This window comes from Equus asinus, chromosome 19 (assembly GCF_041296235.1).
Source record: "Equus asinus isolate D_3611 breed Donkey chromosome 19, EquAss-T2T_v2, whole genome shotgun sequence".
Classification (NCBI taxonomy): Eukaryota; Metazoa; Chordata; class Mammalia; order Perissodactyla; family Equidae; genus Equus; species Equus asinus.
In genome coordinates, this window is record NC_091808.1 from 20,267,823 (window position 1) to 20,286,526 (window position 18,704).

Sequence of the window (18,704 nt, forward strand, 5' to 3'; positions counted from 1 at the left end):
GGAGTGCCAGTCTTCTGAGCTGTTGTGTGAGAAAGGGTTAGTCTGTATTAGATCCACGCCTAATACTCATCAATGTCCTGCAGAACCACACATGCCATGGAACACATCTGGGGAAACACTATACATTATTCATGATAAAAGAACAAGACAGAAAACACTTCAATGTGCCTGTCACCATCCTGGGAGCTCCCTGGCCACAGCGAGAGACTTCATAAGTGAGCTTTACAGTTGGCATGTTCAAGCTCACTCAGAAATACCAACCAAGAGCTCAATAGTGAGCCATTCTCTCCTCTGAGGGGAGGCTGGGGGCTCCTGACCCAGAGGGTTTCCGGCTCCAGTCTGCAGGTTCAAGGGCAGTGCAGGTCTACCCTCCTCTGTCCTCTCTCTTTTGGACTCACAGGCCAGAAACCCAGCAAATTCTTATGTAAGATAGAAAGATTTTCTTTATTAATGACCCCAACCGTATTCTTTAGATACAGGAGTTTTAAACTCAAATACTTGGGAAAAAAACAAGTTAAGATTGCATTATCCTGCAACTCATTACCAGTAACATATTGCAAAGCGAAACAGCTTGGAAAGGAGGGTGGAAGGGAAGGGGGGTGAGGGAGGGAAGATAAAGAAAAGGAAGTGAGTTGATCAAGTGGAATTCTTCTTTTTCTTTTTTTAATTCTTGGGAACTATGAAGTCCTTGCAAGCACAGCTCGTTTCTGCAGATTATTTTCCAAACGTGTACAAAATGGAACCAAAACGGAGAATCCCTCAAGAACCTGAAGAGGTGCAACGTTAAAAGCTACGATTATCCAGTAGCAAGTGTTCCAGCCTTCAGTTGCCAGCCGAAGCTTCCTCTTCCTGTTCCCAAGAGTTAGCGGGATGCAAACGTCTTCCCCCTTCAAAAGCAGAGAGTAAGTGTGAAGGCTAGCTCCTGGCTCACCGTGCGTTCCAGCCCACACTTCTGCACCAGGGAGGGGACCCCAAGGAAGACAGCCGACACGAGGTGGAGAGGCACCTGAGGCAGAGGTACGTGGGAACTCCAGGCACGGGCGAAGACCCAGTTTTCACAGAACGGTGCCATCGGCTCCCTCTTCCTACTGAAGACTTTGGGTAATAACCATGCTAAGCCAGGGGCACACAAAATGCACCAAGTCAGATGGGGGAATCACGTGCCCACCATCTCTGGATGGCCCAGATCTACTAGCATTCCAGACAGCTCAACCCTCTTCCCAGCAGAGCGTTCAGGCTCCTCCTGCACAGCTTCTATCTTTTTGGGCTGACAGAGAGCAGTTGCTTAAACTTTTCACCCTGTGGCAGGATGTTCAAAGAAGCCTCTTTCAAAACTTCCAAGGTTAGGGGCTCTTCCTCTTGCCATGGGGCAACCCCACTCTGGGTTAGGGAACACCTGCCTGACTTCAGGCCCTGAATTGTGGGTCCTGTTCCACCCGGAAGGGCCGGCTTTGGGAACAGACGGGTTCCCAGAAGCAGAGGGCATTTGGTAAAGCAGGCTGGAGGCTAGAACTGAGAACTATGGGAAACCGAGGCAAAAATATGGGGGCTAAGTTTTTCCTGCCCAGAATGGCTCACCTACTGCAAAATGAAACCCTATTTTATTACCCTTCCCCACAAATAAAAAGCTGGTTGGGGCTGGCCCCGTGGCCGAGTGGTTAAGTTCGCGCACTCCACTGCAGGCGGCCCAGTGTTTCGTTGGTTGGAATCCTGGGCGTGGACATGGCACTGCTCATCAAACCACGCTGAGGCAGCGTCCCACATGCCACAACGACAAGGACCCACAACGAAGAATATACAACCATGTACCGGGGGGGCTTTGGGGAGAAAAAGGAAAAATAAAATCTTAAAAAAAAAAAAAACAACCTGATGAGTGTTCAATCCTGGCTGAGCTGCGGGTGCTGCCTCTGAGGGTCAGCTTCTGATGCAGGGCCACCTCACAGCAGGTGTACTGCCCTTCTCACGCTGCCCCGTGTGGGGGCCTGCTTATCCCGCCCCGCCATGCCAGCCACTCCCCTTGCCCTGACAGCACGCTCTGGCTTCAGGGTGGATGCGGCTGTTTGCCTCTCCTCCTTTCTGAGGCCCACCTCTGCCGAAAAGTGATTGCGGGGCAGAAAAAGGCAGAACTGTTCTTTGCAAGTCCCAGGAAGGAGGGAGAAGGGGAGCCTGTCAACTCCAGGCCGGAGGTGAGGCGTGGAGGGGCAGTGAGGCACGGGGGCCAGGGCACATCCCTGCCTCTCCTCCGCAGTAGGTTTGCCGTTCTAGGCTGGGCCATGAACGTGTGGAGTAGAAGGAATGATGCTGCCGTTCTGTCGCCATGGCGTCTGGACACGTCTCTCAGCAGAGGGGCCAGTTCTGTCTGAATCCCACTCCGCAGGCTCTGGGCGGCAGGCAGAACTCCTCCAGAGAAAGGCCTCGGTGCCAACCTCTGAATGAGAGCGGGTCGTCTCTACAGCCTGTGCCTAAGGAAGTCTGACTTCAGCTGCTCTGCTCTGAGGTTTCTGAGATTGAAAACCCTCTGTTCAGGAACAAAGAGCCAGGCACCTCTCTCGTCCTGTCACACGACAGCAGAAACACACTTGGTGGAAGAGGCCTCAGATGCCAGGGGAGGGAGCCTGAAGCCCTGTGCACACCACACCCACCAAAGGTCACCCCCAAGAGTACTGGGTGTTGGCAAAAAACTGGCTGTGAGCCGAGTGGGGAGGCCAAGCTCATCTCCAGGCTTCAATGCAACGGGCATGACAGACAGCAGACAAACACTCCACCCTCTCTGGAGTCAGGATGGCCCTGCTCCACCAGAGGGGAGCCCAGAGCTGGCACCCTGCATGAAGACCTAACTCCCGAGGCTCCTCCCATGCCGGCCCTCCCTCGAAGCACCCCAGTGAGGCCGGAGAGCTCTGCTCCTCATTTCCATACCGACGGGGACCACTTCCTCTCCATGCAAAATTCCTGCTGACAGGCGCACCAGAGAAAGAATTTATGGGTGGTTCTAGGCCCATTTATGCAATTAAATGTCCTCAGGCAAATTACTCCATGGAATTCTTGAGAAGGACAAGACTGACCTCTCAACTTAGGCCCAAAGAGACCACAGTTTATCTTGGCAAAAAGGTCCCTCTGCCTTCTTCCTAGCTGCCATTCTGCTCGCTCACAAAGATGTGGAAACAAGGGGACCCAGCCCGGCCCCTCGGCAGTGTGACCTCTTCCTCCATCTTTACTCTGTCAGGTACTGCAGCCCAGCCCGCACCTGGCCCTCCTCCTTGCTGAGCTCAGGGTATGAAGGGACCCCGCCCCCCCCGGCCCCCCGCCCCACTCACGTGATTGTTCTCATTTCTTTCTTTTCCGCATCTGGGCGTGCACGGTTCAGCACCTTGAGGAAGTCGGAGGTTTTTGCCCGCATCCGGGTGTGAATATAGGCCTGAGGGAAAACACAGTGGGGCTGAAGTGGAGTCGGGATCAGAAAGACAGCTTTGCCTTCATCAGGAGAGGTTATTAGGACGGAACACATGCCCTGGTAAAGCGGGAGGACAAGCCCTTCCGGAAACATATTCGTCTCCTCGCTGAGGGAGAGAGTGGGGAGACATGACAAAAGGCCATGATGTCTCGAAGCTTCTAGAACCACCTACTTAGAGTTCATAGCAGCAGCCTGGACTACAGGAACAACTTTTTACGTTACCAGCGCTAGTGGCGAGAACGAGCCAGAGCACACGGCTGGGGATGCTGGGCCCCTCACCTTAGAGCACTTGATGTGGTAGTGCAGGTAGTCCCGAAACGTGTGGATCAGGTTGATGGTGTTGTCTCGAGCGCTGGCGTTGGTGTGGCGAGGGAACAGCACTGTGGGTGGGGACATAGCCGAGGCGTCAGGGTGTAACACCACTGCCAGAGGGCAGGAAGTCAACCCCACTCTCTCCCTGCTTAAGTACAATCCACTTGTTTCATTCTGCCCAGGCTTTGTCAGGGTTTTCTCCTCGAGAAGAGGCAAGAATAGACACCATGACCACAGCAGGTGCCAGTGAGAGCAAATGAGGGACCTCAAGAACGACGGAGGAGAGCGTGGTGGGAACCGTTCTGAAATCTATTCCCTGTTAGCCACACACCTCCCAGCCCCTGCCTGCAGTCAGCACTCTCTCTGGGAGGAGACACTCAGCCACCTGGGTGGACCTTGGAGAGAACGCTTCACCTTAAGCAATTGGGATTAGGATACAAAGCCTGTCTGCCCTGGTCCTTGGACTGAAGAGGAGCCATCCTTCAGAGAGACGAGACTCCAGAGAGGCCCCGCAGTCTAGGGTAGACACCAAGCACCAGGGCGTAAGGCCTACAGCTTCGTGACGAGGACAGGCAGGAGGAGCTGCCCAGCCAGGGCGGCGGAGACAGCCCTCGCGAGCCCTGGAGACTGTGCGCCATGCAGCCTGTACCCTTGGGCAGGCCTGCACCCCTCCTTGGCTTCCGGAATCCCCTCTCCCTTCTGCACCTACTCTACCCAGCACTCTGACTGCCAGCTAAAATGCTCTGAGTACGAAGTTTTGCTGAAATCAAAAGGAATGCTTCCTAAGAAAGGGTGGGAGCCCTGTGTCAATGTGCCCTGAAGAGAAATGAGCACCAGGCCAGGAGACCACTACACTGCACAGAATCTAAGAGGCTACTGACTATAAGTTTACCATTAGTTTATGCACCGTAAAGAGAGAAATGCTGCCAATTAAACTGTGACATGCCATGAATTGTAAGCTGCATCCCAACCGAAAGATAATAATGTGAAAAAAAAGGTGCAGCTTAAACTTCATGAAATATGGTAAATCAAGTCGCTCATCACCAATATAACAGGTACATCTTAACACTGAGGTGAATCAAACAGAACCTCACATAAGGAGACATTTCAGCGAAATCAGGTGCCCTGTGTGAATGAGCTGTTATTCCCAACTGTCAGCTCGATAATGAGCCAGCTCACTAGGCTGAAGTAACCGTGAGGCAGGCAGACTGGAACTTCTTCAGTGGAAAAGTGGAATAAGTGAATCACGGCTGGAGCCTGGGCTTAATAAGCAGAAAACCAAGAAATGCCAAAGGACAGAGCATCTCCACCCAGCTGCTTAGCGACCCTACGTGCTCCCAACCCTCACCACTGGGCGTCTGAGGCTACCCTTTCTTCAGTAGGATTAAGAAAAACGGGAAATGATTACTGTACAAAAATAGCACACGACCTGTAATTAGAGTCCCGTGACACCCCTCCTACAGTCACGGCAATGGCAGTAAAAACAACTTAGCATGCCTGCTTTTGCCCCCCTTACCATATGAACAAAGGTCCTTCCAGACTCGCAATCTGCAATATGAACGCGTGAACGTGGCAGCCCTGCCCCGCTTACCGAAGGTAATATAGCCGATGTTGTCACCCACGGCAGCGTCGGTGTCCTTCAGCTCCAGAGGAGGTTCCCTGTGGCTAAAGAGGACCTGTGGGGCTGTGTGGCTGGCTCTGCGTCCTTCTTTGAACTCCTGCCAGGATGAAGCAACAAACAACCGGAAGAGAATCTGGTGTAAGATGAATAGCAACTTTTGCTATGGGGTTTGCCCTGTGGGGTACGACCTTTGTAGCCCGGGGACCAGCAGATGTCTAAAAATAAACTGCACCTAACAGGAAACATTACAAGTGCTGGCTGCTATTGACACACTTCAGATTCCAAAAGGAGCTACGACAACGCACTTGACAAGTCTGAGCTTCAAAATGCGATGTCAAGCACCATCACTCCCCTTCCCTCTCTCTTGTTCTGGAACAGCACAGGGGTAAAATGACACCCGAGACTAAACACACAACCAACTGCAGAGCACTGGGAGAGCCACATTACATTTAGGATAAGGACTATTGCTTATTAGTTCCTTTTGATTTAATGTGAAAAGAAGTTATATTTTTCAGGAAATCTTTAAAATTTCGAGGTAAGTGGAATCCAAGCTTTAGTTTGGTTATGACTTTCAGATGAAGTCTCTCTTTTTTTTTTTTTAAAGATTTTATTTTCCCTTTTTCTCCCCAAAGTCCCTGGTACACAGTTGTGTATTTTTAGTTGTGGAATGTGGGACGCCACCTCAGCGTGGCTTGATGAGTGGTGACCATGTCTGCGCCCAGGATCCGAACCAGTGAAGCCCTGGCCGCCGAGGCAGAGTGCGCGAACTTAACCACTCAGCTATGGGGCCGGCCTCTCAGATGAAGTCTTAACTCCTGTCTTTAGATATAAAGCCCCTTACAAGATGACCCATTTTTCATCACTCCCCTCATTCCACCTCCACCTTGTCCAGTTTCACGAATACCACACTTTCTCTGGGCTCCGGGCCTTTGCATGAGTCTTCCTTCACTGAAATGTCTTAGATCCTGTTGCTACTTAGAATTCATCAATCAGAACTTTAGACCAAATTTAAGCCTTTCTTGGTGGCAGAGGACAACGGAGCTAAAGAAGCTGAGCTGCGTTAGTGTTCATTAAAAAAAGGGGACCATGTAACATGAGAACTGACAGTCTAGTTTTTAATTCTGGCTCTTGAATGGCTCTGAAATAAATAACCACTACTCTGCATAAGAGCTCATCGCCCTTAACAAAATGTATCCATCCTCATCAAACTACAGAAAAACGACGGAGGATTAAAAACCAGGCCATTCCTTCCATGTTCTACTCTCTAAACCTCAAACTTTTCCAATCCATACATTCCTGTGTAAAGAGACATGTGATAGAAGGCATCCCCATCTCAACCCAGATCTACAAAAACAGAACGAGATTTGCCAGTAAAGCCAGATGATCCAAAGTCACTGAGTGATGGCAGAAGAAACCAAGGGCTTTCCAAGGCCTCTGAGTTCTACAAGGCCTAAGACCCGTCTACACAGCCATTCAGCCTGCAATGTTCTGCGGCTGCTGTTCAAATACGACCCCTTCTGTAACGCCATCTCCACAGGCCGGGGCAGCGGGCTGCTCTCTTGTTGGAGTGCTCTCTTGTTGGAGTTGCCATGGCTTTTCTACAAACCTCTACTGTGACACTTTACTATTCATTAACGCATCTGCCTTCCCTACCAGGCTGTGAGCTCCTTGAGCCAAAGATCCTGCTTTATCCGTCTCTGTATCTATTCCTCTGTCCTTCAAAGAGGTGTCCAGGGGCCAGCCCGGTGGCACAGTGGTTAAGTGCACACGTTCCACTTCGGCAGCCTGGGGTTCGCTAGTTCGGATCCCAGGTGCGGACAGGGCACCGCTTGGCAAGCCATGCTGTGGCAGGCGTCCTACATATAAAGTGGAGGAAGATGGGCACGGATGTTAGCTCAGGGCCAGGTTTCCTCAGCAAAAAGAGGAGGATTGGCAGCAGTTACTGCAGGGCTAATCTTCCTCAAAAAAACCAAAACAACAAAAAAACCCCAAAGAGGTGTCCAGCACAAGGCTTGCGGAATTAAAGAAAGCACTTCTACCCAAGCTGACTCAGCGCCATCTCACTGGGAAGGACGGAGTAGGACTACGCTTCCATTTGCAGATAAGAGAGTACACACTGATGAGCAAGCCCTAAGGAAAGAAGCAGCAAGGAAAGGCAACACTGCCCGGTTTGACCTCCCTGCCTCCCCACCCTGCCTCCCAGCCAGCACGGCTTGGCTTCTAAAGGTCAGGGGACACAAAATGAACACTGCTGGGTTAGGTTAGCGCCCTTTCAAACACATCTTATTCCCCATAGGAAAACTATCTGGGGAGGTAGGGAAGAAGTCTAGGTCATTCAAAATGGAAATTCCTAAAGCAAAGCTTCTGAGATTGCCCCTCTCTAGCAAACACCCTTCACCCTGAATAGGGGTTGGGAAGTTTTCTAACTTCTATTGGTTTTAAGTCTTTAGCCCCAGGGGAGAAAAGAGAACAGATAATAACTGTCTGCTGGCGTTTTCTTGTGTTAAGCATCTCGAAGGCTCCAATTCACTGGTACATGTGTGTTCACAACCAGATGGGGTATTTGTAAACCTGTGGGGATTTATTAGTTTCAGCAATTCTGTACGTGGAAAATAACCAAATTTCAGACTTGGTTAATAACATACCTCTGGTTTGGGACCATCCTTTAGCCCTTTATCCGTTGTTTCTCTCTCTTAAATAACACTTAAAAACCAGCCAACCAACCAACCCAAATGGCCTTCCGTTTTCTTCCATGTCTTTGTTACATGCGTCTCAACAATCCTGCATCACAATGCTACTTCTCTCTTCCTTCAAAGTACAACATCATAGGAAGTTCAAAATAAATCCAAACAGACAGAGAAATTTAGTGTATGATGAAGGTAGCACCTTAAATGAGCGGTATGAACAGGGATTTTTAAATAACTGCTACTGGGACAAGTGGGTAGCCATTTAGGAAAAAAAAGGATACATCTTTTATACCTTAACCAGGAGAAACTCCGAATAGAGAAAAAGATTTATGTGTAAAATACGAAACTGTAAAAACACCATAAAAATAATACAGGGAAAGTTCTTCATAACCTTGGAGTAGGGAATGAGTTTTAAACTGACTCAAAATTTAGAAGCCATAAAAGAGAAGACTGATCAATTTAACTACATGAAAATAAACTTCTGCATGGGAAAACACTCAAAGCCACAAAGTCTAGTGCCAAAGTAGAAAAAATATTTGCAACTCTTTTAACAAAGGGCTTAGCTCCCTAGTATATACAGAAATCGAGAAGATCAATAACCCAATAGAAACGGGTAAAAGACAGAAAGAGACAGCCCACAGGAAAACAAAAACAAATAGCCTTCAACACAAGAAAAGATGTTTTGACCTTGCTCATAAGAAAACGCAGATACCATTTTAACCTATCAGATTGGCGGAAATCCAAAAGCCCGACAACACACTCTGGGGAAATGAGCATTCCCACGCACCACAGGTGGGAGGGCAAATGGTACACCCTTTGTGGAGGAGAGTTTGGCAGTACCTACCAAAATTACTGAACAGGACTCAGTGTTCCCACTGGCTTCTAATGGTTGGTGGAAAAATAATTAATATATTAAAAAATCAATATCCTAGGGGCCGGCCCGGTGGCGCAGCAGTTAAGTTTGCACGTTCTGCTTTGGCAGCCTGGGGTTCACCAGTTCAGACCCCAGGTGTGGACCTACGTACTGCTCATCAAGCCATGCTGTGGTAGGTGTCCCACATATAAAGTAGAGGAAGATGGGCACGGATGTTAGCTGAGGGCTAATCTCCCTCAAAAAAAAAAAAATCCTATAGCTATAACCACATATGTATATAGGTAGAAAGGGTCTTCAAAATAACACCTTCACAATTGCCTAAGAGGCAGATTGTGTGTGTCATGTCCCTGAACATAAAGAAACCTGTGGTTCCCACTTAACGTTTCTTAGGTCCTGGGCGTAACTTGTCCCTGCTGCTTTTCACAGAACGAGCGATGAAATGATGATGTCTACCAGACTTTAGTGCTAAGCTTGCATGCCTACAAAGATAACGCACCAAAGCCGAGCACTAGCCCATCCACGTGAGTGGGGAATGGAACTCCCATCTGCTTCCTAGAGGCAGTAAGCACCCCTCGGCGTCTGCCTGCCAAATGACAAAAGCAGGAATCGTGTTCTGACCACGCTGGAGGTGCATGCTGGCATGGCAAAACCCAGAGGCCCACAGCAAGCAGATTAGTGGTCATGAGGAACTTCAATCAGGGTCCCTGGGTCACAACGTTGTGTGCTAGACATCCACTGCTCTCCTTTCTCCTAGCAATTTACCTAGGCCGAGGAAAATGTTCTGATGATTTATTTGGGGGAGAAAACCCAGCAAACTATGTCCAGGTTTCTATGGTCATTTCAAATAAATTACCCTCGCCTTGGAATTTGGAGAGGAGGCAGGGCAGATGGCTTCCTGAGCACAGCCTTCTCACATTCCTAGACAACAGCTGGGCCTGCGTGGTGTCAGGCCAGTCACTCACTGGAGATACTGTCAGTGCAAAAATGCAGAGACTCTGTCCACCCTTTTAGACAAGCGCCCTACCACACGGACTGTGAGGGAGGAGTTTAATTTCACAGGCGAAAAGGAATACGCAAAATTCTCCTGAGGAGCAAATCTCCAGTAAATTCTCCAAGATAATATCTGTTTAAAGTATAAAAATAAGTTAAGATGTCGCTTAGAATAAAATGGAACAAGACTGGTAACAAACCAGCCAAATCTAAATATATACTTTAATGCTTTTAAAATTAGTCCGTCAGTCTGGATTTAGCCCAATTTCTGAGCTACTGAATTTAATTCCCTTGTCAATTCTCTATAAAAACACATGAAATGCCTGTCTAGAGGCTTACATTTAGGACCCACTATCTCTCTCTCTCTCTCTATATCTATGTATTCACACACACACTTTAGAGAGTATAAAGTTTAGTACTTTCAAACGCTGGAAGTGTCAATATTCCAATTTTTCTGCATACGGACTCTAAAATTAGAGTTTCTGATTAATGAGCCTAAACACAAAAAGCCACTAGAGATAGATCAAATTGGGGATACTGTTTCTGAAGATTTCCCTAGCCACTTGGAAAGGCTACACACAAAGTATCCTCATTATATTAAGCACAACTATGTTTCAATTCTACTTGGCAAAAAAGATTGTCCCAGAATTTTTAAATCTCATTACCCTGCCAAGGAACAGAATGAACGTACAAAAGTTTTTTGAAAATTTAAGGACTATACTAGATTTCGAATGCTGAGCCATCTCAGAAGAAACCAGCCTGGATTCCACCTCACCGACGAGCTCTCATGTCCTAGAGACAGCAACTAGTTAGCAGACAGCATGACAAAGCCACAATGGGTGTGCTGTATCAGCCCTGAGTCCAGCTGCCCCAGAATTCCAATCACAAACTGTCCTGCTGCCCCCCACTGCTCTCCCTGGCAGAGGAGCCGCTTCTGAGGTGACCGCGGTCAAGCACAGGCTGAAGCTCTTCACTGCCAGTTAAACAACTCCGCCCTGTGAGTGCATTATCTACTACTTAAGAAGTTCCTGTAGACTCTATTCTGAAAAGACTTTAGGACTAAACCAAGGCAAGAACAGACCGTGCTGGAAACCTGAGCAAACACAAGAGGGCAGGAACCGTGACCAAGCTTTAAATAGAGACCGCATGGCAGGCAGGATGCTTCAGATTCAGTCACGTTGTTAGTGTGTTTAACACTCAGGTCACCCTCTAGTCCAGTCCTGCAAAAGGCTGAAACCACCACCACCAACGAACACATTCAGTGGGTCTGGGGAGGCTGTTTAATTAAGTCTCTGACAAGCTCCAGCACCAACACAGCTGCCAATCTCTTTTCTCTGCTTATGGCGTGTTTTGGTCCCAAAGTATAAATCATCACACCATGCTTCCCCCTCAAGATGTCCACTCCATACCTGCATGAAGACCTTTCCAATGACCACATCGTCGTCATCCTTAAACACCGTGCTGAAGACTACTGTGACTCTGTCCTTTTTAGACTCAACATACCTGAGGGGAACAAAACCCATGACAGTAAGTACAGAATCAGAACGGGGTTTTATTAAGAATTTGATCTGCAAGTGAAACAGGAGGGTAAAGTCATAAATGTCCTAATTCATAAAACAAGGCGTGTCAAGTGAGATTAAGTGTTTATGGCCAACAAAGTCTAACAAATGCACGCCCTAAGAGAGGCAGGAGATGAAGATCACTCACAGCAGATGTTATCAATTGTCTATACAGAATGACACGGAACCCAGAGTTAGTGATTCTCAGAACTCCACTTTTAAAAATTTATTTCTTTATATGAGATTTACAGTATGCAGATGATCTAAGACTTGCAATAACACAGAACCTGTGGTCACCGTCTGCCTTATTATTATCAAGGCTATATTACAGAAGGGGATTCAGAATAGTGATGCCTTAAAGGAAAGCACTGGATTCTCTTTTCATCTTTCACCAACTTTCAATATCTGGAGACTAGAAGTGACCCTTCACACCTACCCCAAATCATCTACATCCTGGCTTAAAGAATTTTATGAGAGAGACATGTCAGGGAGAGTCACATAAAAGAGTTTAAGGATTGACTTAGCTGTGTGTCTTTCAGTAAGCGTGTGACAGCCCCACCCAGACTTCAGGACCAAATTCTATACTCACATGGTCTCATCATCTCTATAATGGATAACTGCCCTGTTCTCTCCTTCCTTGCCCTCTTCTTGGAATTGGAAGTACTTCTCGAAGACAGAGGCAAAACAGTTTCGTTTCAACATGCCAGCCTGATGCACAATGGAATCCTTGGAGGCAGGCAGATTTTCAAGGTCGTATAGCAAAGAGACATTGTATCCTGGAGGGGAAAAAAACACCCAGGAGTTACATTAAAAACAACTTTTCAGGTCCTAATGACATTTAACTTTGTCTGTGTTCGTCCTTTTAACCCAGGGAGAATGTCGTCCACTCCCATCCACCTCTAGGGCAAATGAGGTGAAATAAAATCTTAATTCTTGTAAAAATCACTGCAAATATATATAGCTAACTAACAAATGCTATGCAAAATTTTGAATTAATATCAAAGATGATTGATTACAAATAAGGAATGGGAGGCAGTCACATATAATCCAAGAACTTTGATTAGAAATTTAGTGTTCCACCAACAGAAAAAGAACTCAAGAATACAATACCATTCACAATCGCAACAAAAAGAATAAAATACCTTGGGGTAAATTTAACTAAGGAAGTGAAGGACCCATATAATGAAAATTACAAGGCCTTTCTGAGAGAACTGGATGACGACATAAGGAGATGGAAAGACATTCCACGTACATGGATTGGAAGAATAAACATAGTTAAAATGTCCGTTCTACCTAAAGCAATCTACAGATCAACTCCATCCCAATCAGAATCCCAATGACATTCTTTACAGAATTAGAACAAAGAATCCTAAAATTCGTATGGGGCAACAAAAGACCCCGAATTTCTAAAGCAATCCTGAGAAAAAAGAACAAAACGGGAGGCATCACAATCCCTGACTTCAAAACATACTACAAAGCTACAGTAATCAAAACAGCATGGGACTGGTACAAAAACAGGCGCACAGATCAATGGAACAGAATTGAAAGCCCAGAAATAAAACCACACATCTATGGACAGCTTATCTTTGACAAAGGAGCTGAGGGCCTACAATGGAGAAAAGAAAGTCTTTTCAACAAATGGTGCTGGGAAAACTGGAAAGCCACATGTAAAAGAATGAAAATTGACCATTCTTTTTCACCATTCACTAAAATAAACTCAAACTGGATTTAAGACCTAAAGGTGAGACCTGAAACCATAAGGCTCCTGGACGAAAACGTAGGCAGTACACTCTTTGACATCAGTATTAAAAGGATCTTTTCGGACACCATGCCTTCTCAGAGAAGGGAAACACAATAGAAAGAATAAACAAATGGGACTTCATCAGATTAAAGAGCTTCTTCAAGGCAAATGAAAACAGGATTGAAACAAAAAAACAACCCACTAACTGGGAAAAAATATTTGCAAGTCATATAGCTGACAAAGGCTTAATATCCATAATATATAAAGAACTCTCGCAACTCAACAACAAAACATCAAACAACCCAATCAAAAAATGGGCTGGAGACATGAACAGACATTTCTCCAAAGAAGATATACTGATGGCCAATAGGCACATGAAAAGATGCTCATCATCGCTGATCATCAGGGAAATGCAAATCAAAACTACACTAAGATATCACCTTACATCCGTTAGAATGACAAAAATATCTAAAACTAATAGCAACAAATGTTGGAGAGGTTGCGGAGAAAAAGGAACCCTCATACACTGCTGGTGGGAATGCAAACTGGTGCAGCCACTATGGAAAACAGTATGGAGATTCCTCAAAAAATTAAAAATAGAACTACCATACGATCCAGCCATCCCACTACTGGGTATTTATCCAAAGAGCTTGAAGTCAGCAATCCCAAAAGTCCTATGCACCCCAATGTTTATTGCAGCACTGTTTACAATAGCCAAGACGTGGAAGCAACCTAAGTGTCCAGCAACAGACGAATGGATAAAGAAGATGTGGTACATATATACAATGGAATACTACTCAGCTGCAAAACAGAACAAAATCATTCCATTTGCAATAACATGGATGGACCTTGAGAGAATTATGTTAAGTGAAATAAGCCAGGGAGAGAAAGATAATCTGTGTATGACTCCACTCATATGAGGAATTTAAAATTATGGACTAAGAACAGTTTAGTGGATACCAGCGGAAAGGTGGGGTGGGGGGTGGGCCCAAAGGGTGAAGTGGTGCACTTACAACATGACTGACAAACATTAATGTACAAGTGAAATTTCACAAGATTGTAACCTATCAATAACTCAATAAAAAAAAAACAAAACGAAATTTAGTGTTCCAGACACAGTTGTGATGCAGGGTTGTATATGCTATCAAGCTATAATCTGAGTTATAGATTTTGCTCTGACAGTTTAACCTGCCAAGTGCTGGCGTGGTCAGCAGCTGGACAGTTCTTGATAATAAAATAACCCCCCCCCCCCTTACATGCCATCACAAACCCTTTGTGGAAAGAGGCAGAGTATGGACAACCTAAAAACATATACACATATATATTTTATTTATATACATAGATTTATGTAATATATATGAAAGTGAATTATACGTTAAATATATGTATATATATCTCCCCAGTAGCTTTTACTTGTCTATGCTGTAAAATTTTCAGTGTTTTAAAATATCTTCCTTTATTTGATCTCCACAAGAGTTCTTTGAAGCAGGGAGGCCAGATACGGTTATTTTCACTTTAGAGGAGAAAAGGAGTTCAAAGAAGCAAGGAGCCATGGCAATGCAGCATGATAGAGAGGTATAGGCAATTCAATTTAGAGTTGAACAGAACTGGGGCCAAATCCTAGCCTAACCTCTACAATTCCTCCAGCTATAAAAAAGGGGTGCTGGGACGGGGAGACTCTTGGGAGAATTAAAAGGATGTACAGTATTTAAAGTGCCTGAAGCACAGCGGGTCATCAACAAATGGGGCAGAACAGGGACTGAAATCTAAGTCTGCTGACCACTACACTATTCTGCCTCATTACAGCACACTAAGTGCGAATTCCAGCAAAAAAGGCTGGGACACTTGATTATACAACCAAACAATTAACATGTGCCAAAAAGCCTATGGATGATTTTGCAAGAATATCTGTATATCACTAAGGATCATTTCCTATTCTAGGCAACCAATGGGAATAATTTTACCAGAACTGTATGGATTTCATGTTTCCAACTATCTTAAACATTTATGCTTTGTTACTATTTAATTTTTTCCCATGAGCATTTGTGAGGTCTGTGTTTTTCGTCAGAGCTATCCTCATCGAGAGCACGGGCTATCTAAATCTCTGTTCTAGATAGTGCTTAGCACATTTTTGGCACTCCACTATGAAATACTATCAATCATCATTCCCTTTTGGGTACCTGAAAATCAGATAAGCAAACAGACTACAAGATTAGATTAAAAAAAAGAAAAAAAGAAAAAAAGTCGGGGTTTGCTAGTTTTAAGAAGCCAAATAAAACAAACTAAATAAAACTACAGCTGAAGCCAGACTTTAAGGAAGGCTTCTGATATGATGAAGAGAACATAGTAAGGATGAAAAACAGTCAAAATCTAGTATGGGTTGCTGCTGAGTTTCCAAACGCGCCCAGACAAACCCACAGAAAACAAGGAAGAGACACTACCTTCACACATTTTTACACTTTGCACTTGCATGAACACCAGGTCTGCAACCTGGCACTGTCTGTGCTTTAGCAGGAAGTGTAAGAGAAGGCCCAGGGACAGAAACATAAGCTCTCCGTGCTATACTCTGCTGTTCTGATTTTAGGATCCAAGCTGTGACAAGCATGCCCACGAGGTCCTACATGAGTTTTCTGTTCTAGTTCTGTTTTTCTCTCTTTCTGAAATTCCCTGATTCGCCCTAAAGCCTACAGGGTTATTTATCTTTTGGCTTTTACTTCTGCAATATATTTATACCATTAATTTGGGGACCAACTCATTTCAGTATTCTTCATGGACTGCAAAGGTCCCATCCACAAACACTCCTAGTGACAAGTTACATTCCAAAAGCACCTTTCTGTATTTGATATTTTGTTTCCAGAGAAGCATACAGAAGGTATGGGAAGGTGTTCTAATGGGAGTGGTGAGGTGGTATCATGTGGTAAAAATGTGAAAAAGAAAAGGCTGGGGGAGGAAACAAGCTAGCAAAAAATAACTGCTATTTAAAGAGACAGACACAGCTTCCTTCTTAGAACCATTTGCTAATCAAGGTACCATAGTAACAGTATTTGAGTTACAAATATGTTCAAATGGTTTTACTACTTGGTTCTCACTATGGGGCCCAGCTAAATGCCTCAGAGTTTGAGATTCCCACTTAATCATGGGGATGAAGATATTGTTAGAAGAATGGATTAAAGAGGCTGAAACTTTCCTTACTCGAAAATGTGAGAATAGTTGTGAATTTCCTTTTCCCTTTCCAAATGTGCCGTGTACAGACAAAGGCGTTACGAGGGGCTGGGGGTGGGAATCAATGTTTGCTTATTCTCCTCAGAAGGAATTTTAATCACCATGAGCAAACAAAGGTGATCCTCTGGCTCAAAGATTAAGAGTCACTTGGCCCTATCAAGTAAATGTTAAAAATGATATGCATCAATTCTGTATGCCACACTGTGTACCATTGCCGGACAACGCACAGCTCCCTTAAAAGGTATTTTTATGGAGAGAACTGACGTGGGAACTGAGCTCATGCAGAAATATTTGTAAAATGAATAATATTTAAACAAAATCCTTTGGCTAAAAAGAGCACAGTACAAACAGGAAGGTCTCTGTCCATGTCATTCCACAGTCGCTCACATTACCACATACCTGATTCTGGATTTACCAAGAAACTCCCGTACACCCTCTTTAATAACTAGAAAATACAAAAACAAATATGTTAATTCAGAGGCCAGGATAATTTCGTTTTTTTTAAAGCACTGTATTTGCCAAGCTTCTCTTAAGCCAGCGTTCTTCCTAACTTTCATTTGGTTGATGGCAAACTGGGTATAGCCGGGGAAGCAGATTTACCTGAGTTATAAGCAAGTCGTTCACAGAACAGAAACTAAATCCAAAAGGTTAGTATCTAAGATCTGTTTTTCAATCAAGGCTCATCATTTACTCTAGGATTCAGTCACACCCTGTATCTGTTCTCTGTTCTCCAGATCATATGCTGCACATAATCGTCTCTGTTTTCAAGAGCAGAAGAATGCCAAACTCAAGCGAGAGCAGATTGTTAGTTATCAACTAAGTATAGGACAAACCACCAACCCAGGTGACTGGAGAGATAAAACCAGACTTGTTCGGAACTGATTCCAGTTAGCCTGCTTATCTTATACACTTTCAAATTATTTAGCTCATCACCAGCTTTTTCTTTCTTTCTTTTTTTTTTAGGACGATTAGCCCTGAGCTAAGATCTGTGCCCATCTTCCGCCATTTTATATGTGGGACACCTGCCACAGCATGGCTTGACAAGCGCTGCTTAGGCCCACACCCAGGATCCGAACCGGCGAATCCCGGGCCACCGAAGTGGAATGTGTGAACTTGACCACTGCGCCACGGGGCCAGCACCCCCCCAACCAGCGTTTTTAAGGCAAAAGACAATGGCTAACTGAATCTTAGCCAGTTGTTTATACCAACAGGTTCCAGAAGATCGTACTCTCTAAATATCTTTTTCCAAAAACCAATACTTGTGCTGGCTACTTTCCAGCGTTTTAGAGTAAATGATAAAACAAGAGCCTCTTTACACTTTCCTGTTTCTTCTTTGCCAGTGTGACTGCTTCACCTGGTGGGAACTGCTCCCAGGCTGACATGGTTTAAGAAACAATCTTTTTATTTTGGAAGAAACAGTTCTGACTTAAATGTTATATGGGACACACTGAGAAGTAGAAAGGTGGTTATTTGGAGACAGAACAAGGTAAATATTAAAGCCATTAGAACTTAATAATCTTTTCTGTATTTGCTAGTCTTTATATGTTCAAGAGGAAAAACACACACATGGCTTACTACTAACTCTCACTAAAGACTTCTACTTGGGGAGGGGAGGTGTCACCACTATTCCACAAGAAGGTAAAACTGAGGCCAATACTCAACCCCAGTACTTTAACAGGTTTTGTCTCTAGACAGCCAGTCAATTTCTAACGCTATCTCACCACAAACACACTAATGATCCTCTTTGTATTTTCCGGGATGCCAAAAAAAAAAAGGGTACTTAATCTACGACAAGTTACCAAAGTAAAAGTGAACAAAAGGACAAGCTTTCATCTTAATCCTAAGAGTTATACATGCATTTTTTAAAGAATTCCATTAACCAGAGAAAGGCTCTGGAGCACAGGCAGCAGAGTGGAGCTCCACGTGGGCAGGCAGGCGGGGTCACTGCTGTGGTCTCAGCGCCCATACACCTGCAGACTGCAATAAAGGGATCTGAGTGGATATCAATGTTTTCCTTCTAATCTTACTTTCAATGTACTCCTTAGGTATTAGAAAAAAAATCAGGAGCAAACCATATATTTTGCGTCCCATTTCAAAAAACTATCACACAGTTAGGCTCTCTCCCTATTCTTAAATATTCTTTAATATTCTACATATTTAACCATTTTCCTAGAGCTGGAAGAAATTTTCTTTTTAATTTAAAGATTGGCACCTGAGCTAACAACTGTTGCCAGTCTTCTTCCCCCC

The 18,704-nt window shown here is 44.9% G+C and overlaps 1 protein-coding gene across 1 annotated transcript in view; it reads right to left on the reverse strand.

Moving 5' to 3' along the window:
• Positions 1-417: 417 nt before the first annotated feature.
• The window catches only part of ARPC2 (actin related protein 2/3 complex subunit 2), a 31,020-nt gene continuing 12,733 nt past the window's right edge, over positions 418-18,704 (reverse strand). Inside the window, exons 5-11 of the mRNA XM_014852528.3 lie at positions 16,857-16,902; positions 12,084-12,270; positions 11,345-11,438; positions 5,355-5,481; positions 3,731-3,831; positions 3,315-3,415; positions 418-887 (exon numbers count right to left, since the gene is read on the reverse strand). Coding sequence (XP_014708014.1) covers positions 863-887; positions 3,315-3,415; positions 3,731-3,831; positions 5,355-5,481; positions 11,345-11,438; positions 12,084-12,270; positions 16,857-16,902 — 681 coding nt within the window. The 3' untranslated portion in view covers positions 418-862. The remainder of the gene's footprint in view (positions 888-3,314; positions 3,416-3,730; positions 3,832-5,354; positions 5,482-11,344; positions 11,439-12,083; positions 12,271-16,856; positions 16,903-18,704) is intronic.